General features: G+C 38.6%; 1 protein-coding gene across 3 annotated transcripts in view; it reads right to left on the bottom strand.

Moving 5' to 3' along the window:
* Nucleotides 1–2,889: 2,889 nt before the first annotated feature.
* Nucleotides 2,890–18,114, bottom strand: part of LOC139129934 (QRFP-like peptide receptor) — a 45,887-nt gene continuing 30,662 nt past the window's right edge. For 2 of the 3 annotated variants that reach the window (XM_070695629.1, XM_070695628.1), the window contains one exon: nucleotides 2,890–5,143. In XM_070695629.1, the coding sequence (XP_070551730.1) occupies nucleotides 3,934–5,115 (1,182 nt within the window). In that variant the 5' untranslated portion in view covers nucleotides 5,116–5,143 and the 3' untranslated portion in view covers nucleotides 2,890–3,933. Of the gene's footprint in view, nucleotides 5,144–8,984; nucleotides 9,065–18,114 lie in introns of those variants that run through there. The other variant, XM_070695630.1, reaches the window with a different exon arrangement.

Below are 18,114 nucleotides of genomic sequence, written 5' to 3'. Positions count from 1 at the left end.
GTATATATCAGGTATGTTCAAGTTCTGTATATGGTATTGTATTTGTGCTTCTAGTATTAGATTCCGTATTGAATATTCCTGTAAGTATTTCGTATTTTGGTTCTATGATGGCCTATATTCAGGCCAGCAGCTAGGATGGTTATGCGTTCCAACCTCTGCTCAATTCCCAAATTGGGAGTACTCCGCACGAGTACCGTTAGTGACCCAGGCACTAACAAACTTCTTTCGTATCTGAAAAAGAAATGAAAAGGGATTTATTACTGGTGTACATATTTAACACATGGCTTGTCACACATAATTCATGAAAATTAGAATACTTGATATACTTCATTAACAACTGTGATTTGTAAATGGTTCATTGTTTATTTTGTTGTTAACACTTTTAGTACATGTATTGTGAATTACAAAACTTCTCATCTGTCTGAGAGATGCTTTGAAGTATCAGAGACACCATCGGATTGAACTCATGTTACCAAATGTTACAATAAAAATACAAATTATTGCCACACCATAACTTCTTTCTTTGAAGTGATCTTTATGCAATTAAAATCAAAATCAAATTATTTATTAAGAATAATTAATATATGCGAGAAAAGACTCGTTTTTCTGTACTAGTATAATACATTCAGAAAATGCCCTCAGAGGTCATTAATGCAGCATCAAGTGGACTTCAGTCAATTTTCTGTATACCAACTTCTATGTGATCTTAGGAACTTACAAGTGCTAGCAAACTTCAAAATATAGGTATATCACTAACTGTATTTCGTCATTTTTTGTTCACAAAACTGGAGGTAGATTTAGAATCGCCACACCAAGCACGCGTACTATACACTGTGATCTGGCGTGGCGCGAGGCCATAGCCGGGAACATGCACACAACATGAGATGCACAACATCGTACGCTGGGCTACCCTAATTCATATTTTTCCCTGTATATTGATTTTGGAAATTGAACATTTCTTTGATAAAGTACGGCTTTTCTCACCAATGTCATCTTCATATGCCAAGTAATTACAATTCTGAATCTGGCAATTCTAAAACAGAACCACCATAAAAATGCCGTACGGAAATCGTGGGGCCCGTACACGGTACAGGATTTTTGACCAATACAGATGCTATCGGCACTCAAGACGCCGCAACTGCCAGAGTTTCAAGTTTAACGTGCCATAACTCCGTAATGACGGAAATGCCACAATAATTTTTTCTACATTTTCTGAGATTTACTAAACAACATCTATGGAAACTAATTCGGTGTTTCATGCTTGAGTATTTTTTTTATCGAGGGAAATGTAAGACACGGTAGTGATTTCCCACTGTGTCATGTACGTATTAACGTCACTGAAAACCCTCAACCCTATATTTAGACAGCAGTTTTTGAAACGAGTTCTACATGTTTACGTTAACTCTACATATATACACAGTATTTGCTGGGATAAAATCGAAACAAGGATGACGAAACGTTTTGGCCTGCGGTCCCGGAACGACTCGGGCCGGAAATGGAGCGGCCGAAACAATCAGTGAGTTGGTATCACACCACATCTATCGCCATTTTGAGATCACGGCCACGCACAATGTCGAATATCGTGTTAAGTTTGAGAAAACGTGGCGCGTTGCTTCCCAAGTTTGGCGATTGTAAAAATACTGCAAATGTTCACATCGTGGACATCATAAATTTAACGATACCGCTAAAATGCTTTGCCAACATTATTCAAAATCAGACACGCTACTCTAGCCGTTCAAGCTGCACTCTGCACCGACTTGTACATACATACACAATGCACATGACACAAATGGCGTAGCAACACATCGTACGTGCCACATCGTGCTTTGTCACTTTCAGATAACGCCTTCTTTTATCGCCATAATCAAATTATCCATTACACACCTACCGTACACACATTAATGAATGATCCGTAACTATACGTACCTGGTGTTGATTGCGAATCGCGGCAAAAATCGTAGACAAATTGATGGCTCCGTTCATGAACATGTCCACGCTCATAACGTAACGGCTTTATTTAAAACGGATTCACATTCGTACCCAGATTCATCGTTGCATTACAAGAAATTTCTCGGCATAAAAGGCGGCTGACATCTGTGTGGTTCATTTTTATTGAAAAAATACAATCATAGACACTAGAAAAAGGAACATTTTACACTACTGTGTCTAATATTTTTAACAGTTTTTGAACTGCCATGAAGAAAGTACCGTTAAGCAAATTTCAGATTCGGATTCGGGGTTATTTCGCTGCAAACTTCAAGAGCTCACTTTCATTCTTGCAGTCAATTTTTATTCAATACCACAAAAACAACATGCAAAAAAATTATGCACTTACTTACCACATTTTGCCCGGTAAAAGTACAAGATCTGTCATATTTTAGCTCATTTTTTATTAATTAAAACACCATTAATACTATTAACATTATACATGGCTGTCTGGCAGCCATATAATATCATATTGCAAAAATAACGTTATATCCAAACTAAAGTTACTGTGTGTTGTTCTTGTGCCATGTTTGAAAGGAATTGGCCAAACACTGTCTGACTATTGGCTGTGTACATCAAATACAGGAAACAAAATGGCCACCACACGGCCATATTGGATTGTATCACCAAACAAATCGACGTGCATATGTATGACATAAGGAGTAATCCTTGTACCAAGTTTAAACGAAATCGCTCCAGGCATCTCTGAGATATCTGCGTGAACGGACGGACGGACGGACGCACGCACGCACGGACGGACGCACGCACGGACGCACGCACGGACATGACCAAACCTATAAGTCCCCCCGGACGGTGTCCGTGGGGACTAAAAATAGGATGTTGAATGAAGCTTGTGAACCAACATGTGATGGTTACCAAACAAAATCAAAACAATTATTCTTTGAATTCAGCACAATTTATTTAATGAATGAGGTCAAAATATGCACTGTATATATAATTTTTCATTAAATTCATCACGGCAGTCATTGGACAGAATTCTTTCTGAAAAAATACTGCCACGTTGGTACGTAGATAGCAGTCAGTCAGTCTCGGATGCCATTTCCGAACTCCAACTGTTCGTGTCATCTTCGGAAACACTGCCAGCCTCTTAAAGGTATACAGTCACCTGTAATCTAAATATGCCCATATATGGTCAAAGGGGCGTTCCTTGGTATTCAAAATGCCCATGTGAGGGCGTTGTTTTTTAAAAAGCGGCCACCCGTTTAAAATCTGTGATTGGTTGGATTTTCTCTTTCCATGGTAACTGTGGCAAAATTGGAACAGGTGACAGCATACCTTTAAAGAGCGTGGCTACCTGTTGTCACTTCCTTTAATGTTAAACAAATTGAAACATAAAGTAGACGAAGCGGATACCGCAGAAAAAATATATATCTGCTCGTTGCGTTCATTGGATGTCACAAAAGTACACCAAGTCCTTCATAAATATCTATTACAGGACTATGCATCGACACCTACAGCCCTTAGTGACATCATATCGCCATGTTTGAAAAATATTTGGATAAAACCTGAAGGAACGTTGGACGTTTATATTAAAATTGACTACCCTCTGACTAAATGAGAATGTTTTTCCTGCGAAAGAAATAAAGTAAACGGAGTAAACGACGAAGAAAACAATTCATTCATTTGGATAATCTTAGTTATATTCTATATGAGTAATGCAGGATGAATATTATATACTGTAGATCATGTAGTCTCTAATGGATACTTGATCCAGTAGTCAAATTATAATTGAATTCTTTAATAATATTAACAATGTGTATTAAAATATCATCAATGGTATCGATGATGTGCTTTTGTTGTATTTCATGCCTTGCCATATTTTTTTATGGATTGTGAAGTTTTCTTCAGTGTCTAGAAAGTATAGTTCTATCATCGGTACAACTTTTGTGTCTGCCCTATTAAAGCGAGTATAATTCATGGCAATATTTACGTGTTGCCAGTCTCATGCTCCGAAACGACAAAGTTTGGAGGGGCTGGAGACACCTGCCGGTTCTTAGCGCTCGGTGTCGGCTTCGTGCTGGCGCTCTTCAGAAGGGTGCTGCCTGAGGGCCGAGCATGCTGCTCGTCGACGCCGAGGGCGTTGGTCACGTCCGACTCGTGAAAGGACGTCGGGAAAACACGGCGCGAGCTCGTCCAGATTCGGCAGAGGATGGCGTTCTTGTAGGCCTTGCGGAAGTTCTCGTTGAAGCAGCCGTAGATGATGGGGTTGATCCAGCTGTTAGAAAAGTTCAGACATATAGCCACGAGTCCGTAGACGCGAAGGTTTATCTTTCTGTTGGCAATGTCTCCGTACTGAGCGTAGAGATAGAGAGAGTAATATGGCAGCCACATCATGAAAAATATAATAACCACCATACACAACATTTTCACAGCTCGTTTCTTTCTTCTGCCGGTACTGCTGATTGGTTCTTTCTCAATCCAAAGTTTATAGACCATGGGTACATACAGAAATAGGAGAACGAGAAGCGGGATAAAAAACAAAACAAAACAGTCTGATGTCCTGAAGTACTTATGTTTGTCCCTATACTCGGGCTTCAAGGCGCAATAGGGTCTGGAAAAAGTCTGGTTTCCATCGAACAATACCTCAGCACCATACTCGACGCTGATTGGTAGGTAAAGAGCGTAGCTCATCGCGCATGCCCAGGCCACCGCCACCATTATGCTGGCCTGGAGGCGCGTTATTTTCGGTTTGAAAGGAGTGACTATGGCTCTGAAGCGATCCACGGCGATGGCAATGAGCGTGAACACGCTGGCCCCTGTACTGGTCAGCGTCAAGAAGCCGTCCAGTTTACAGATGACTACGTTTAACATAAGATGTAAGGCATCGTCCCACATAATGACCGCCGGGATATAGTAGCAGCCGACCAGTAGATCAGAACAAGCCAGGGAGACGATAAGGAGGTTGGTCGGCGATGTCCGAAGTTTTGGCTCCAAAAACACCGCCACGATAACCATCACATTTCCGACGACGATCATGAAAATACAGATCCCGTACAATGTGTTTATGACTGACTTCGGAACATATTCATGAGAATACGCACCATCTTCGCTTCCTATGTCATCGTCACTTGAGTTAATTGAGGTTAGGTTTAGGACGTCGGTTTCCATTACGAACACATTCAACTCTACTGTTTACCTGCACAAAAGAAAAGAATTGCGAAATTAATGCAAGTGAATGTGTTTTGTCAGTCATAGTTATGTCCGTATGGATGAGTTTTTGTATCTATCTAACTGACTGTCAGTCTCTCTGTCTGTGTGTCTATCTGTCTGAATCTGACTAAATGTATGTATGTATGTATGTGTGTATGTATGTATGTATGTATGTATGTATGTATGTATGTATGTATGTATGTATGTATGTATGTATGTATGTATGTATGTATGTATGTATGTATGTATGTATGTATGTATGTATACTATGTATGTATGCATGCATGCATGCATGCATGCATGTATATATATATATATATATATATATATATATATATATATATATATATATATATATATATATATATATATATATATATATATATGGACGGACCAATAATGGAAGGACGGACGGAAAGACCGATAGACGTAGAGTGTATGTATGGGTGTATTGCAATTGTGTGTGGATTGGGGGGGGGGGGTTAAGCTGAAACTTACCGAATCGCAATCACTAGCCACAAACCTTAGGTTAACGGTCCCGATGATGGGACATCGGATGGCTCGATTGATGTGAGCATGGACGGGTTTGCTGATGATCAACTGTGGGTAAGGTAGGCGTCGGGAGGAATGTAAATCCAGAGATCTGTCTCTGCTAATACACATATTAAGAAATGCCATGGAATTGCAAAGCGCGGCCTGATTGTCAATCACAGGGTTTTCTTTCATATCCATAAATAAGCCGCTTTATGCTATCTTTATTGAATATCACAGTCTCATATCAAGGCTTCATCTTTATTCATTAGAGAACGGCGAATACCTAAATGGCAAATGTGTTGATTTCAATCAGAGTCACGTTCTCACGTCTTGCTCTCGGCAAAACAAGTTCCCTGCACTTAGTTTTTGATCGCTTCATCCTGTTGACGTGGATACGTGGTGGCCGATGGGTGAATAGCGTCCATTGTGCCATCTGAAATGTTCGTGTGAATACTCATTTTCAGATTGATAAGTTTAATGATTGAATTTCTAACTGTCACTTTCTCCGCACATACACGAAGCAAATTTTCCAATAAATGGTGTTTCTTTGTGTCCAGTATTTCATTCTTAGTATTGCATTCAAGGGCGTCGACTTTGTTTGTCGACTGAGCTTGCATAATTGGGTTTTTCCAGTTCTAAATTGTTTATGTAGCCCAATGAAGAGATGCGCACATATCCTCGCTGTAGCCTCCGTCGCTCTAATTCCATTTCAATGCACTACTATTTCACATCTGTTTGGCTTCGAATTCAAACCCTCAAAGCTGTCAAAAATCCCTTCCACTTATCGGTGTTCTTAACTCCATTATTCAAGCAAAAGGATTCCGAACAAGTCGACGTTAGGACTTCGAGGGCCTTGCGTTAAATGCCGTCCCGTCAACCTTGTTGATTGAGCAAAGTCCCCAATTAAAGGTATACAGTCACCTGTAATCTAAATATGCCCGTCTATGGCCAACGGGGCGTTCCTTGGTATTCAAAATGTCCATGTGAGAGCGCTGTTTTAAAAAAGCTGCCACCCGCTTAAAATCTGTGATAGGTTAGATTTTTCTCTTTCCATAGTAACTGTGGCAAAATTGGAACAGGTGACATTATACCTTTAAAGTGAAGGGAACGCGTCAAATTCTTCACCATAAGGTGCTTACAGCCAGATAGCATGCATGAGGTATGATTTGTTAGCGAAGCACAGAGAACGAAGTTGATTATAAAGTTCCTGTTGGATATTAAGCATTATACTTTATCGACACCCTTTTGGTTGCCGTGTGATTTGTACCGGCTATTCCCGATCAGCGCGTACAAATCGTCCAACTCAAAGAGAGTACGTGACCATGGAAAAATAAAACAGCTGATGCCATGCTCGCGTCTGAAACATTAATGAATTACCATGAAAATCTCAAGCGTAAAATAGAAACTTATCGTTCCAAGTGAGTATCAAACTATCTATATTGCGAACGTAAGTTATGTTGATTGAACGTTGATTTACCGTTACCTTTCTGAACATAACTAGGGTTATGTGAATTTCTTAACCGTTGAAAGGGGCCATGAAAATATATTATTCAATTTTTTGCAATGTCTATTGTGAATCATTCATCTCTTCGTAAAGATGCCTTCAATACGTTCATTAAGTATAGTATGAACCGGTTTCTAGATACATTAAAATTGTTTTTCCTGGGGCGATTATTAGAACGTTTATTCTACAGAGAATCATTAACCACTGACTCGGGTAGATTTATTTAGGAACCATCTTCGAAGACAGACTAAATATCTAGCAGGGCACTGATAATAAGCGCTTGTGAAACATTGAAAACACCATCTCCGAGTCGTCTCTTCAGTGCGGTACCAACACGCGATCGGCAATGTGTTACGACCCTCTGCTGTGATCACGTAAGGAGTCTTAGCCACAGCAAGTTACGTGATCGCACATACATTTGAAACATTATAGCCATGGCATTCTTCAGCATTGATTAAAACTATTCGCTCTGCCGGTTTTAAGGTTAATAAATGTCATAAATGTGCTCGCAAACCTCTGCAGTCTACTGCAAAAGAACATTAAGACTTACGAGCGAAAAGGTTTTTTTTGATCGTTTGAAGTAAGTTGTTTTTGTCTTATGTCCATACATGTACGTGCAAGATGTAACATTGATATGTAATTTACGTGTTCAGCATTCACCAGGAGGGTGAAGCTATATTTGTTCGATTATCGGCAAATCAAATCTCAGTCCGGGCAAGCAAGATAATGCACGGAAAATTGTTTAACGCGTAAAATTAAATTATACACCGACAAGTAATGGTAGGATGTCTTATCAGATCTAGGAAGCACATAAAAATAGTTGGACCTATATAGGCTGATTATCATCCATTGGAAATGTCACAAAGATGTGACGTCATCGTTTGCATTTCTGAACAAATACGCTGTTTTAAGCTTATGGTGGTTGACTACCGACGCGAAAAGTGAAAAAATAATAACGTAACTAAAACAACACATCGTCTTCTGCGCAACTGCATGTGTTGTAGCTAGACGTGAGAAGACGCCAAAAGTATGAGAAAATGGATTACTCATCTAAAAAGGGAGAGAGAAACAAATGAATTGTGCATATAAGTCGATAAAAATCCCAGCATGACATAGACAGCAGTTTTCTCTTAGTCCAGCAAATAATCTGGGTCGAATGATTTTATAACGTGTTGTGACACCATTCCGAATGCCAGCGCAAATATAATATGGCTGCAAATATTAGTGCTTTGTTGAAGTTTTAGGAAATACACTATATTGTAATGGATAATGGCATTTATTGCATTTCAACATGCAAGTCAATGAAGCAAGCTATAGCTGTGTTCTAGCAAAGGGTACTCTACTGCCTAAATTTGAGACAGGAATAAACAGATATAATAGATTTACAAAGGCATTGACGGACACGGAGATATTATGGTACAGCAATGTTACAGATCTGAATGAAACGCGACTTGGTAAGCGTAATATACACTTCTGTGAAGTGTCAAGGTTGGATAAGGGTATTGTTTTGACGCGTCATCTGCAACATTGAACCCGCGTCTACATGTACATTGCATGTTTCACAGAAGAGTACACTCATCGTCATGGCAAAATGAATATACTAACACTGCGTAGATCACTTAACTCGAGCGACCGAGGACTTACTGCACATAATTACACCACTGTTTGAGAGTACTGAAAGCATATTTGAACTGTACCTTGTGCACCTGTGGCTAATTGGAAAATTGTGAAAAGAAGACGTGGAAATGCTTGAATGGCGAGAGATGGTAACGGGTTGAAGAAAACTCACCGTGTAAGCGTCGATGCTATACGTGGATAAGCTCCCCGGACGATATGGTGCATCAGCTCCGTAAAATGGATTCAAACTCTGGCTTTTAAGGCCGCCTACGGTTTTTTTATAATTCTCCTGGCAATGTTAAGTGCGCAGGCGCGTATGATCTGTGAATACGTGTACAATTGGATCTCGAGGGCGATCCTGCCGTCAAAAAATGCCCCGGTACTTCAGTCTAGCGTGCTCACTGAAGAGTTTTCGGTGGAATGGTTTACATTTCACAAAAATCGATAACTTTGATATCACCGAATAAGTACCCATAGAGATCGATCGATATTAATGGCCTAAATGGGAAACATATTTGGGGTCAAGGTTTTTTATCGCTGTAATTGATAAATGGAAGCCTGCTCCGGGTTGCAAGTTTCGAGTACCTTATCGGCAGCTTATCGTTCAAAAGTCGTTTTGCCCTTCGCAAATGGGTTATCTTTCCATTTCTTACAAACCTTGTCCATGAGGATTTAAATGTCAACGAAGCAATAAAAAGAGCCAGATTTACAGACACACGGATTAGAAGGAAATCAAATTACCATCGGTATTTTGTCCTGTTCTGATGAACATCGCTAGTAGACAATGAAGCTGCTTTTTTGTGTCAGTCTGAGCCTTGTATAACCAGCAGGAAACTTCTATTTTGCCATAGATATGACTATATATATATATATATATATATATATATATATATATATATATATATATATATATATATATATATCGAAGTATATATATATATATATATATATATATATATATATATATATATATATGTATATAGTGACGTAAACATATCTGATAATTCCTTTTATTATATATTTCAGCAAAAAAAAAGCCACGTGTGTTCCAACTGTGTAATATCACGAATATGGCAAAGTTATGTTCAAGTCTCGACCAATCAGATCGCAGTGTTTGCGCAATCAATATACTGATATATAATATAACTCATCGCAAAGCATGTTGTTGCACACAGCAGACTTATAAAACGCAACATGAGGTTTCTCTGTTGAGGCAAGAATAGTCATTGGGGATGTACAACGCCACTTATAACAGACAAATGCGTTGATAGACAGACCAATGAGAATTTCTGCCAGTGGAAACAGACAGACAGAGAGACTGAAAACAATCAAGGTATGATTTCACGGTAAAATAAAAAAACCAACTATACATTAAGTTTTTATTTATGACCGGGAAAGCAGACGAGTAGACAATAATCATTGTTGAAAGTTTGCAACACATCAACGACTGGACAAACTATGTAGTTCGCAAGAAACTCGACTAGAAATTTGAATTTATACAATCCGGCCTTTCATTCGTCTCGGCAGAGTACGGCAGAGTAAAGACCATGGTTATGAGAGCGGCAGTAACAGCGAAATACAGGATTTTCGTGAGATTTCCTCTGATGTCTCAATGCCCTCTCTCTTTCCAAGGGTTATAAAACAAGAGGTTTCTTCGGTCTCCAAAGCGCGCTGTTGCGTTTTACTGGCTCTCCCGGCCGACGTGCGGTGAAAGCGTGAGTGATATCGAAAGGACTAGCCTCGCTTCGCCGCCAACCCATTTTATATTGGTTACCTGTTTCCTCAGACACTTAATAGATTCTTGCCGCAACGCGTCGACAGTAATTTGACGATGTTGTGACGTGCCGGTCTTGCTTTGCCTGTTACAGTTGTCAAAGTGAATGACCCTGGGGAGAATGACTCAAAGGTACACAACACGACAACGGCACTTTGTTTACGGAAACAGAAAGTCATGGATTACGATAAGGTGCTGTTTGAGTAATTACCTATAAATTATGCATAAAACCCGAGTGTGTTTTGAATCAATTAATCTACCGAACAAAATATAAACATAGGATCTTTACAGGGATATCTGTGTTTTTCAAATAAGGTACGTTATTGTCCACATTCGTGAAATGGATGAGGTGAATAACTAAAATATGATCTTCAACGTGTGTATTCGAGATCGGTAATATGCATCATTCAACGGTTTCGCATAACGTTTTGGATCGTTCTCAGTTTACGAAACTAATTAATGTAATAGCATGGGTCTAACACTAAGAACACGCAGAGAGTGTTACTGTGTCATTCGAGGTAGGCATACGAAGATTTGCCTTAAATATGCCTTCACCACATTTCGATAACGAAGACGTGATTTAAAAAACACATTAACTCCGTGCCCATTGGCTGAAAAGCACAGTTATCGGGTAAAACGGACAAAAAAGCATCTGCCTTTCGCTGAATAACGGACGACCCGATTACCGAACCGTATAATCTGATTATTGTGAACAGAACTGCAAAGTACATAAACCAGCTTGAAAAAACAAACGGCTCCCATGGAAACGGCGATGTCCTTGCACGTCCTTTGGGCATGCTACTGTGACGGTTGCTATGCAGATGCGCTAAGAGTGTGGCTCATATTTGGTCGCGATAATCGCTTTGTTGATAAGCTATTTTACGTATTTTATCTGGCGGCCCTAATATTTTTCCTGCTGCTAAAAGATAAGCGGCTCCGTCATCCGATGAAAGTAACGGCGTGAACGGTTGTTCCCCGCCGCAAAGGTATCAATCACAAGAGTGAGTGTTCTTCTCTGCGTTTCGTCTCGAAGGAAAGAAAGTCACGTGACAGCGCCCGATGAAAAGACGTCAAAAGGCCGTTGGGAATGTCCGGTCAATAAATAATTAAGTTGATATGAAATTTCCCGAAATTTAATGCTTGTTACATGCTTCAAACGTCGTGACGACAACGGATATATCTACATAAATTAATTGGTTTTAGATACAGTCATCAACAACAATCCCGATGTATAGGTTCTAAAGCCGTTTAATTTAAATGCGTTTCGTTATTTTTCAAATGTTGTCATTGACGTAGCTACTGGATTTTGGATATTTACGATATACTTCAACTGACGTTGTGAAAAAGCTGCGTTAAAACGTCTGTCTGTCCGTCTGTCTGTAGTCTGTGTCTGTCTGTCTGTCTGTCTGTCTGTGTATGTATGTATGTATGTATGTATGTATGTATGTATGTATGTATGTATGTATGTATGTATGTATGTATGTATGTATGTATGTATGTATGTATGTATGTATGTATGTATGTATGTATGTATGTATGTATGTATGTATGTATGTATGTATGTATGTATGTATGTATGTATGTATGTATGTATGTATGTATGTATGTATATGTATGTATGTATGTATGTATGTATGTATCTATCTACCTACCTATCTATCTATCTATCTATCTACCTATCTATCTATCTATCTATCTATCTATCTATCTATCTATCTATCTATCTATCTATCTATCTATCTATCTATCTATCTATCTATCTATCTATCTATCTATCTATCTATCTATCTATCTATCTATCTATCTATCTATCTATCTATCTATCTATCTATGTATGTATGTATGTATGTATGTATGTATGTTTATAGGTAGGTTGGTATTGACTTCTCCTAACTTCATCTCCAAAGCTGTCGCCTAGGTGATAGCTGAGAAGTAATGTCTTAGCTCTGTGAACTCGAAACGACTTTCTAATTACCTCGAGGAGTTCAAGGATACCGCCTCCACTTTAGACGCGTTTCTGACAGGAAACTTTTAATGTAAATGTTGAAAGAAGTCATAAAAATGCGCGGTGCACGTGAAGTCGTCAAGGTCAGAAAGGACGTCTGTAGATGGTAGTGGAGCGAAGAGGACCTTACACAAAATGTACGAATTGTAAAGAGTTACCGACACAAATGTGTGATGAGGAAACGAAAGCAATTTATAAATTCATTTAAGAAATGCAAGTCAGGCTTGTTGTATTATTTGCATGTAAACATCATCTTCTCAAAAACAGGATAAAAAAGCATGCGTTTCACGCTAGAAACTATTCAATCCAAGAATGGTATACACCTTGTCGTATAATAGATAACAGCGGCATATGACCAAACTGTTTTGTCATTAAGAATAATCTGACGGGCGCTCGATACGCCCTTTTCGCGACGACAGGGGGATTTATAATATATGAACAAAGTTTAGACGTTCCCTGACACATCGTAAAACCAATTACCTAAATGTATCCTCCAAAGACATTTTTCACCAACGGTAATCTGTTTATGATGTTTATAAAGGTTTGACTTCAAGCAAAGAGTCTGTGTCCAGACGTGCTGCGCTTGCCTCGACGGCTACCTTTTTATTCTTGAAATTGAATTCATTTATTCGTAGATACAGCTTTCCCTGGCCTCTACAACATCCACGGAGCTCAAATAAGAGTATCATAATCATTAGCACTTTGGGACTGGACTTGGGGCATTGTTTCTTAAAAGTGTGTTTCGTTTTCCGTCCTTGAATCACGTTTCGGTGCCATGGCTTAAGTGCAAAGGAGAGTTAAGTCGAGAAGCCTTAAAAGCCGTATTTTGTCGATTCCATCAGAGATCAAAGAAATTTACCATAATAATAAATAATGCATGACACATCGCGAAGTCCATCCCACAGTTAATTGAGAAAAAGAGAATCCGACTAAAATTTAGCCATTGCTTACTGGCAACGCATTTGAACAAAGTGAATATTCATTACATGAAGCCATACGAATGGTGTCGTTGTCAGAGCAGGGCACAGTTAGGGAATCTACAATACAAGAAGTACATAAAGGCATCCATCTGGAAAATTTCAATTCCATTCTGTTGACAGAAATTTCATTTTTTTTCTCCTAACAATTTGAAGCAGCTAATCAATCAGCGCCCGCCGAGACAGCCAGACCTTGAACTACCATATGTTTACTCCTAGGTTTGACACAGTCTTTACGCGTGCTACTGAATGAGGGTATTCAAAAGGTTTAACCCTTTCACCCCCAGTTCCCTGTATACAGGTCCAACTTTACCATAGAAAACAATGGATTTGGGACAAACCATGGTGGTGAAAGGGTTAAAGTACCTTCTGTGTCGTTAGCTTTCTTGTTTTGTTGGCCAGGGTGAGTTAAATTACGGCAGAACTGGACATGTTTACAGGTATTTACCATCAAAGGCTCCCTCTGAAAACTGCTGGTATGTTCGTGATCGTAGTTGTCTTGAACAATATCTTGACAAAATATTATATTTCGTCGCTACATATTTCACACCTCTGTTATATCATGGCTAAGGGACTCTGGATATTAGTAGAAACTTCTCGGTATGCACGTAGACCCTCATCTTTTACAGATAGCTATGCTTTCCTCGTACGTGGTGACATCACGTAGTACAGTAGCCACAGTGATAAAGTTGCTCAAGGCCTTTGTTGTAACCGAACATTAATTTTTTAGGCAGAAATCTTGTGTTTTACGCTGCCCTAGGGAAGATATCCCTAATTCATGAAGAGCGCATGGAATCTCTATCGCCACAAACATTATTCGCGGCAATTATCATCAATAAACAAAGAGTATCAGCCAGTCAACTAACCCCGCAACTTGGCTATCGTGTCTCCTGCGGCTTACATTAAAAATATACAAACCATTGGTCAATTAGTTTGGCAGACACACAGCACATTCTCTGGGGGAAGACTGGTGTCAAATGTCTGGCGCATTTATAATTGAAAGTGGCACAGTTTCCACAACTAAATTTTGTCTACAGATAATTAGAACAATGCTGTATGTATGTATATCGTTTTCATTTTGAATAGAAAGTTTGATTTTACATTCGTGTGGACGGAAATGCTGATAAGAAGACAATATTAGAGAGTTATACAGGTAATAATTTCCTTCTAATATGTACCAAGCCCTGTCGGGTAATTTTACAAAGTGCAAGAACATGTTTTCTTAAAGGACTATATGAAATAGTGCAGTCCTCATTCATCTTATGTAACGAAAGTAGGATTTTTAAATTCAGCTTCAGTATAATTCACTCAAATAAGTGTTGTGTCGCTCCTCTAAGTACTACATAATCTCAACAAGGAATAAGTTCAAATCTAGTGGATGTGGTTAGGGATTTTATTTTATGCTATCCGAGATAGCACAGACAACAAAGACACGAGATCAAAATTACGGGTAAATTTCCACACCTCAACCTTTCGCATGACCTAGCGCTCCAAATCCAAGGTAACATAATTGCACTCATCCTACGTAAAACAACAACAACAACAGCAACAGCAACAACAACAACAACAACAACAACAACAACAACAACAACAACAACAGCAACAACAACAACAACAAACTGCCACTTTCCTCAGATGATTCACGATAACGAATTAGAGACCAATGAGTTGCATACTGTTGCACAATAATTTTCCTTGTTTTTACTCTCACACTTATAAAGTTCCCGTAATGTGTCAGTGAAGAATACGTTTACAAGTATCATACACCGCGAACTAGAATGGTATATGCAAGTTAAACATACACAAGTAATAAGCATGTGTTTAAGTGAACAATGTACAGATTCCATGTACATACGTGTTTGAATTATCAGAGAAACAAACTATTTTTCATTCTAGCACATGTTTGCGTTGTCTTCTTTCCATTCGTTCAAGGTTTTTTTAAATGATAAAAATTTACAATAAAGCATCAGCTGTTACATTTACTTGCTCATTCCAACATTTATATTATTCCAGTGCATCAGTGGAAGGGATTTCCATTCAGAGTAGATTGCGCCTCGGAGGCTAATATTCAATCTTTTTTCTATTTTCTACTACTTTTTGGGGTTCATTTCAGAGCTCTTGCAGTAAAAAAGGTGTTTACCGTTCATGTGTTTCTCTAGTACCAAACTTTACACGGTAACTCCTGATTTCTATTCTTGGTTTTGAAAGAGAATGATTAAATGTTTCATTAAGGAAAGTTTTAGCTAAAGTCTTTCAAATTAGAGGTGCATACTACCTTAATGAGTGTAATTAATGGATAATCTAAAAAAAATATAAGGATATTTTTGATCTCCACGAAATACCACTAACAAAGTCCACGGATCTTAAACAACAAATAGGAGCTTTGGGTCATAGCAGTGATGGACACTTTTTTGGGGTAACATATTTCCGTATTTCTTTCAAGTGATTGTATTGGCTTTTCAATTAAATTGAGACGGCATTGTAACAGTTCTTGAATAGATATCTTGTCATATTGATTTCCATCGCACTCAACAAATCATCATTAATACTTGTATCACTTTAAGTGCCTTGCATTTTAATAATATTATATATTCACAATGGCAGATACTCCGCTAGTCTTTGTCTGAATGTTGTTTTCCACATAAAACTCTTACCGACCATTAAAGACAGCACAAAGGGGAAAATTAACTTAACACACTGGCTTTATCTTTCACCCGGTGATTTGAGATTTGGTGAAAGCTTTCGCTAATGCACATGTACCCTTGTGTTCCTCTTAAAGAAACATGCGTAAGTGTCCAGGTGCAAAAACAACTACTCATAACTCTGCGGCTGATTAGCCGGACGGAAGCAAAAAGATTGGAAATCACATCGAGAAGAGCGGTGGAGAATCCGCGGTATTTCAGTTATTCTCAAAGAAGTACTCACACTATCTGTAGTTATAAATTTGCTGACGACTGTATGTGCTCATACCGGATTACTTCTTTGTGACTGAGTGGATATTAGAGTAGATCGGCTCAAAGATGTTCATTGTTTGTGACTTCGGAGTGATTAAGGTCAGAGCGTACCACTTTGAGTGCCAGATGGAGTCGAGCAGGTTCATTACTTTAATCCCTTTTCCACTAACAGCATTGATCAATACACTTCACACTGGAACTGTATGGCATGCGCGAACAACTCAATTTACTAAGAGCGAAAACGGCGAAGTCAGTTGGTGTTAGAAAATATGTGACGTCACGGTTTTCGCAGGAAAAGGCAAAATAAATTCGAACATGCAGTGACGGCTTTACAAGCTAGCTAGGCTACACGGATACATTGGTTTTACGACAACATCGTTGTTACTTCATCTCAACATCTTAGATAATAAAACCCCTTTAGAAGGCACATAAAAAAATGATGAGGATTTTGTTATTTGTGATTTGCAGAATGGTATTTTTATTATTTTGTGACGTCGTTATGAAGTATGTTTGAAAGCGAATTTCTTAATGCATTGATGAAGACTCGATTCTTAATTGATTAGATACAGTAACCGGCATATCAACCGTGCGTCCGCATATATATCAGGAGCAAACCCCCATTTCCCAAAATATTTACTGAGTCTTACTGCGTTATCAGTTTTTGTTAGGTTCAACGAGCTGACAAAGAGAGAGAGTGTATGCCAGTCTAAATAGGATCCTTCATGTAGAAAGGTTTCTTTGCACTTTCACGACTTGGGGAGGTAGCTAATTAGACAGATAGATTCAAAACTATAAAATTCACGCCTGCAGATATTATGACTTGATTTGATTGGTTTCCATTCTCCGACTTGTCGACATATTATTGCAAAACGAAATATAAAAGGCACGAGGCTAGCAAGAGACCCGGGTTTTTTATTTTGAAAATTAAAAATCTTCGACAGCCAATTTGCGTGTTGAGAAAATGACTGAGGCATTTGACGAGAGTCTACATTATCCATTATTATAGCGTGTATTTAAAGGCAAAATCAATCCAGTTAATTTAGATTTTCGCACATCGCTCAAAGAGATCTGAGTGAGTTGGAAGAACTCAAAGGGAATGTTTTGATGAGAATTTGCTCAGTGCTGTACGTTAAATTAGTGTTCAGTGACTAGTTTGGTCCATAACATCCATGGAAACCGTAAGAAAGCTTTACTTATTGCCGAGCAATACTTGTGTTGTCTTGCATACCATATAATATGAGTACAATGGAAAGAGGCCAACATGCATTGGCTTGGTTTCCGAAAGATGCAAGCACAACAAATGAAAAACACACTTTATAATAAGATTTTGGTAAATATTTGTCCTTTCGTATTTCAGAGACATCAAGTTGCTACGAACTATTTTCAGTAATATTCTAAATGTTTATTTCATTCAAATGTTATAGTGTGGTGAGAGTGCGCAGTCGTTGACAAGGATTGATTTTCTCAAGTAATCATGATTTATAAGTAATTATACTCACGCTCACATGATTTGAGTAGCTGAATATTTACAAAGTAAAAATAACATTGCTGTTTGAATCTGTCGTGTCAACGATAATGGAAACATTTTAAAT

The sequence above is a fragment of the Ptychodera flava genome, chromosome 3 (assembly GCF_041260155.1).
Source record: "Ptychodera flava strain L36383 chromosome 3, AS_Pfla_20210202, whole genome shotgun sequence".
Lineage (NCBI taxonomy): Eukaryota > Metazoa > Hemichordata > Enteropneusta > Ptychoderidae > Ptychodera > Ptychodera flava.
Note: the sequence above shows the minus strand (reverse complement) of the source record. Positions and strands in the feature narration are given on the sequence as shown.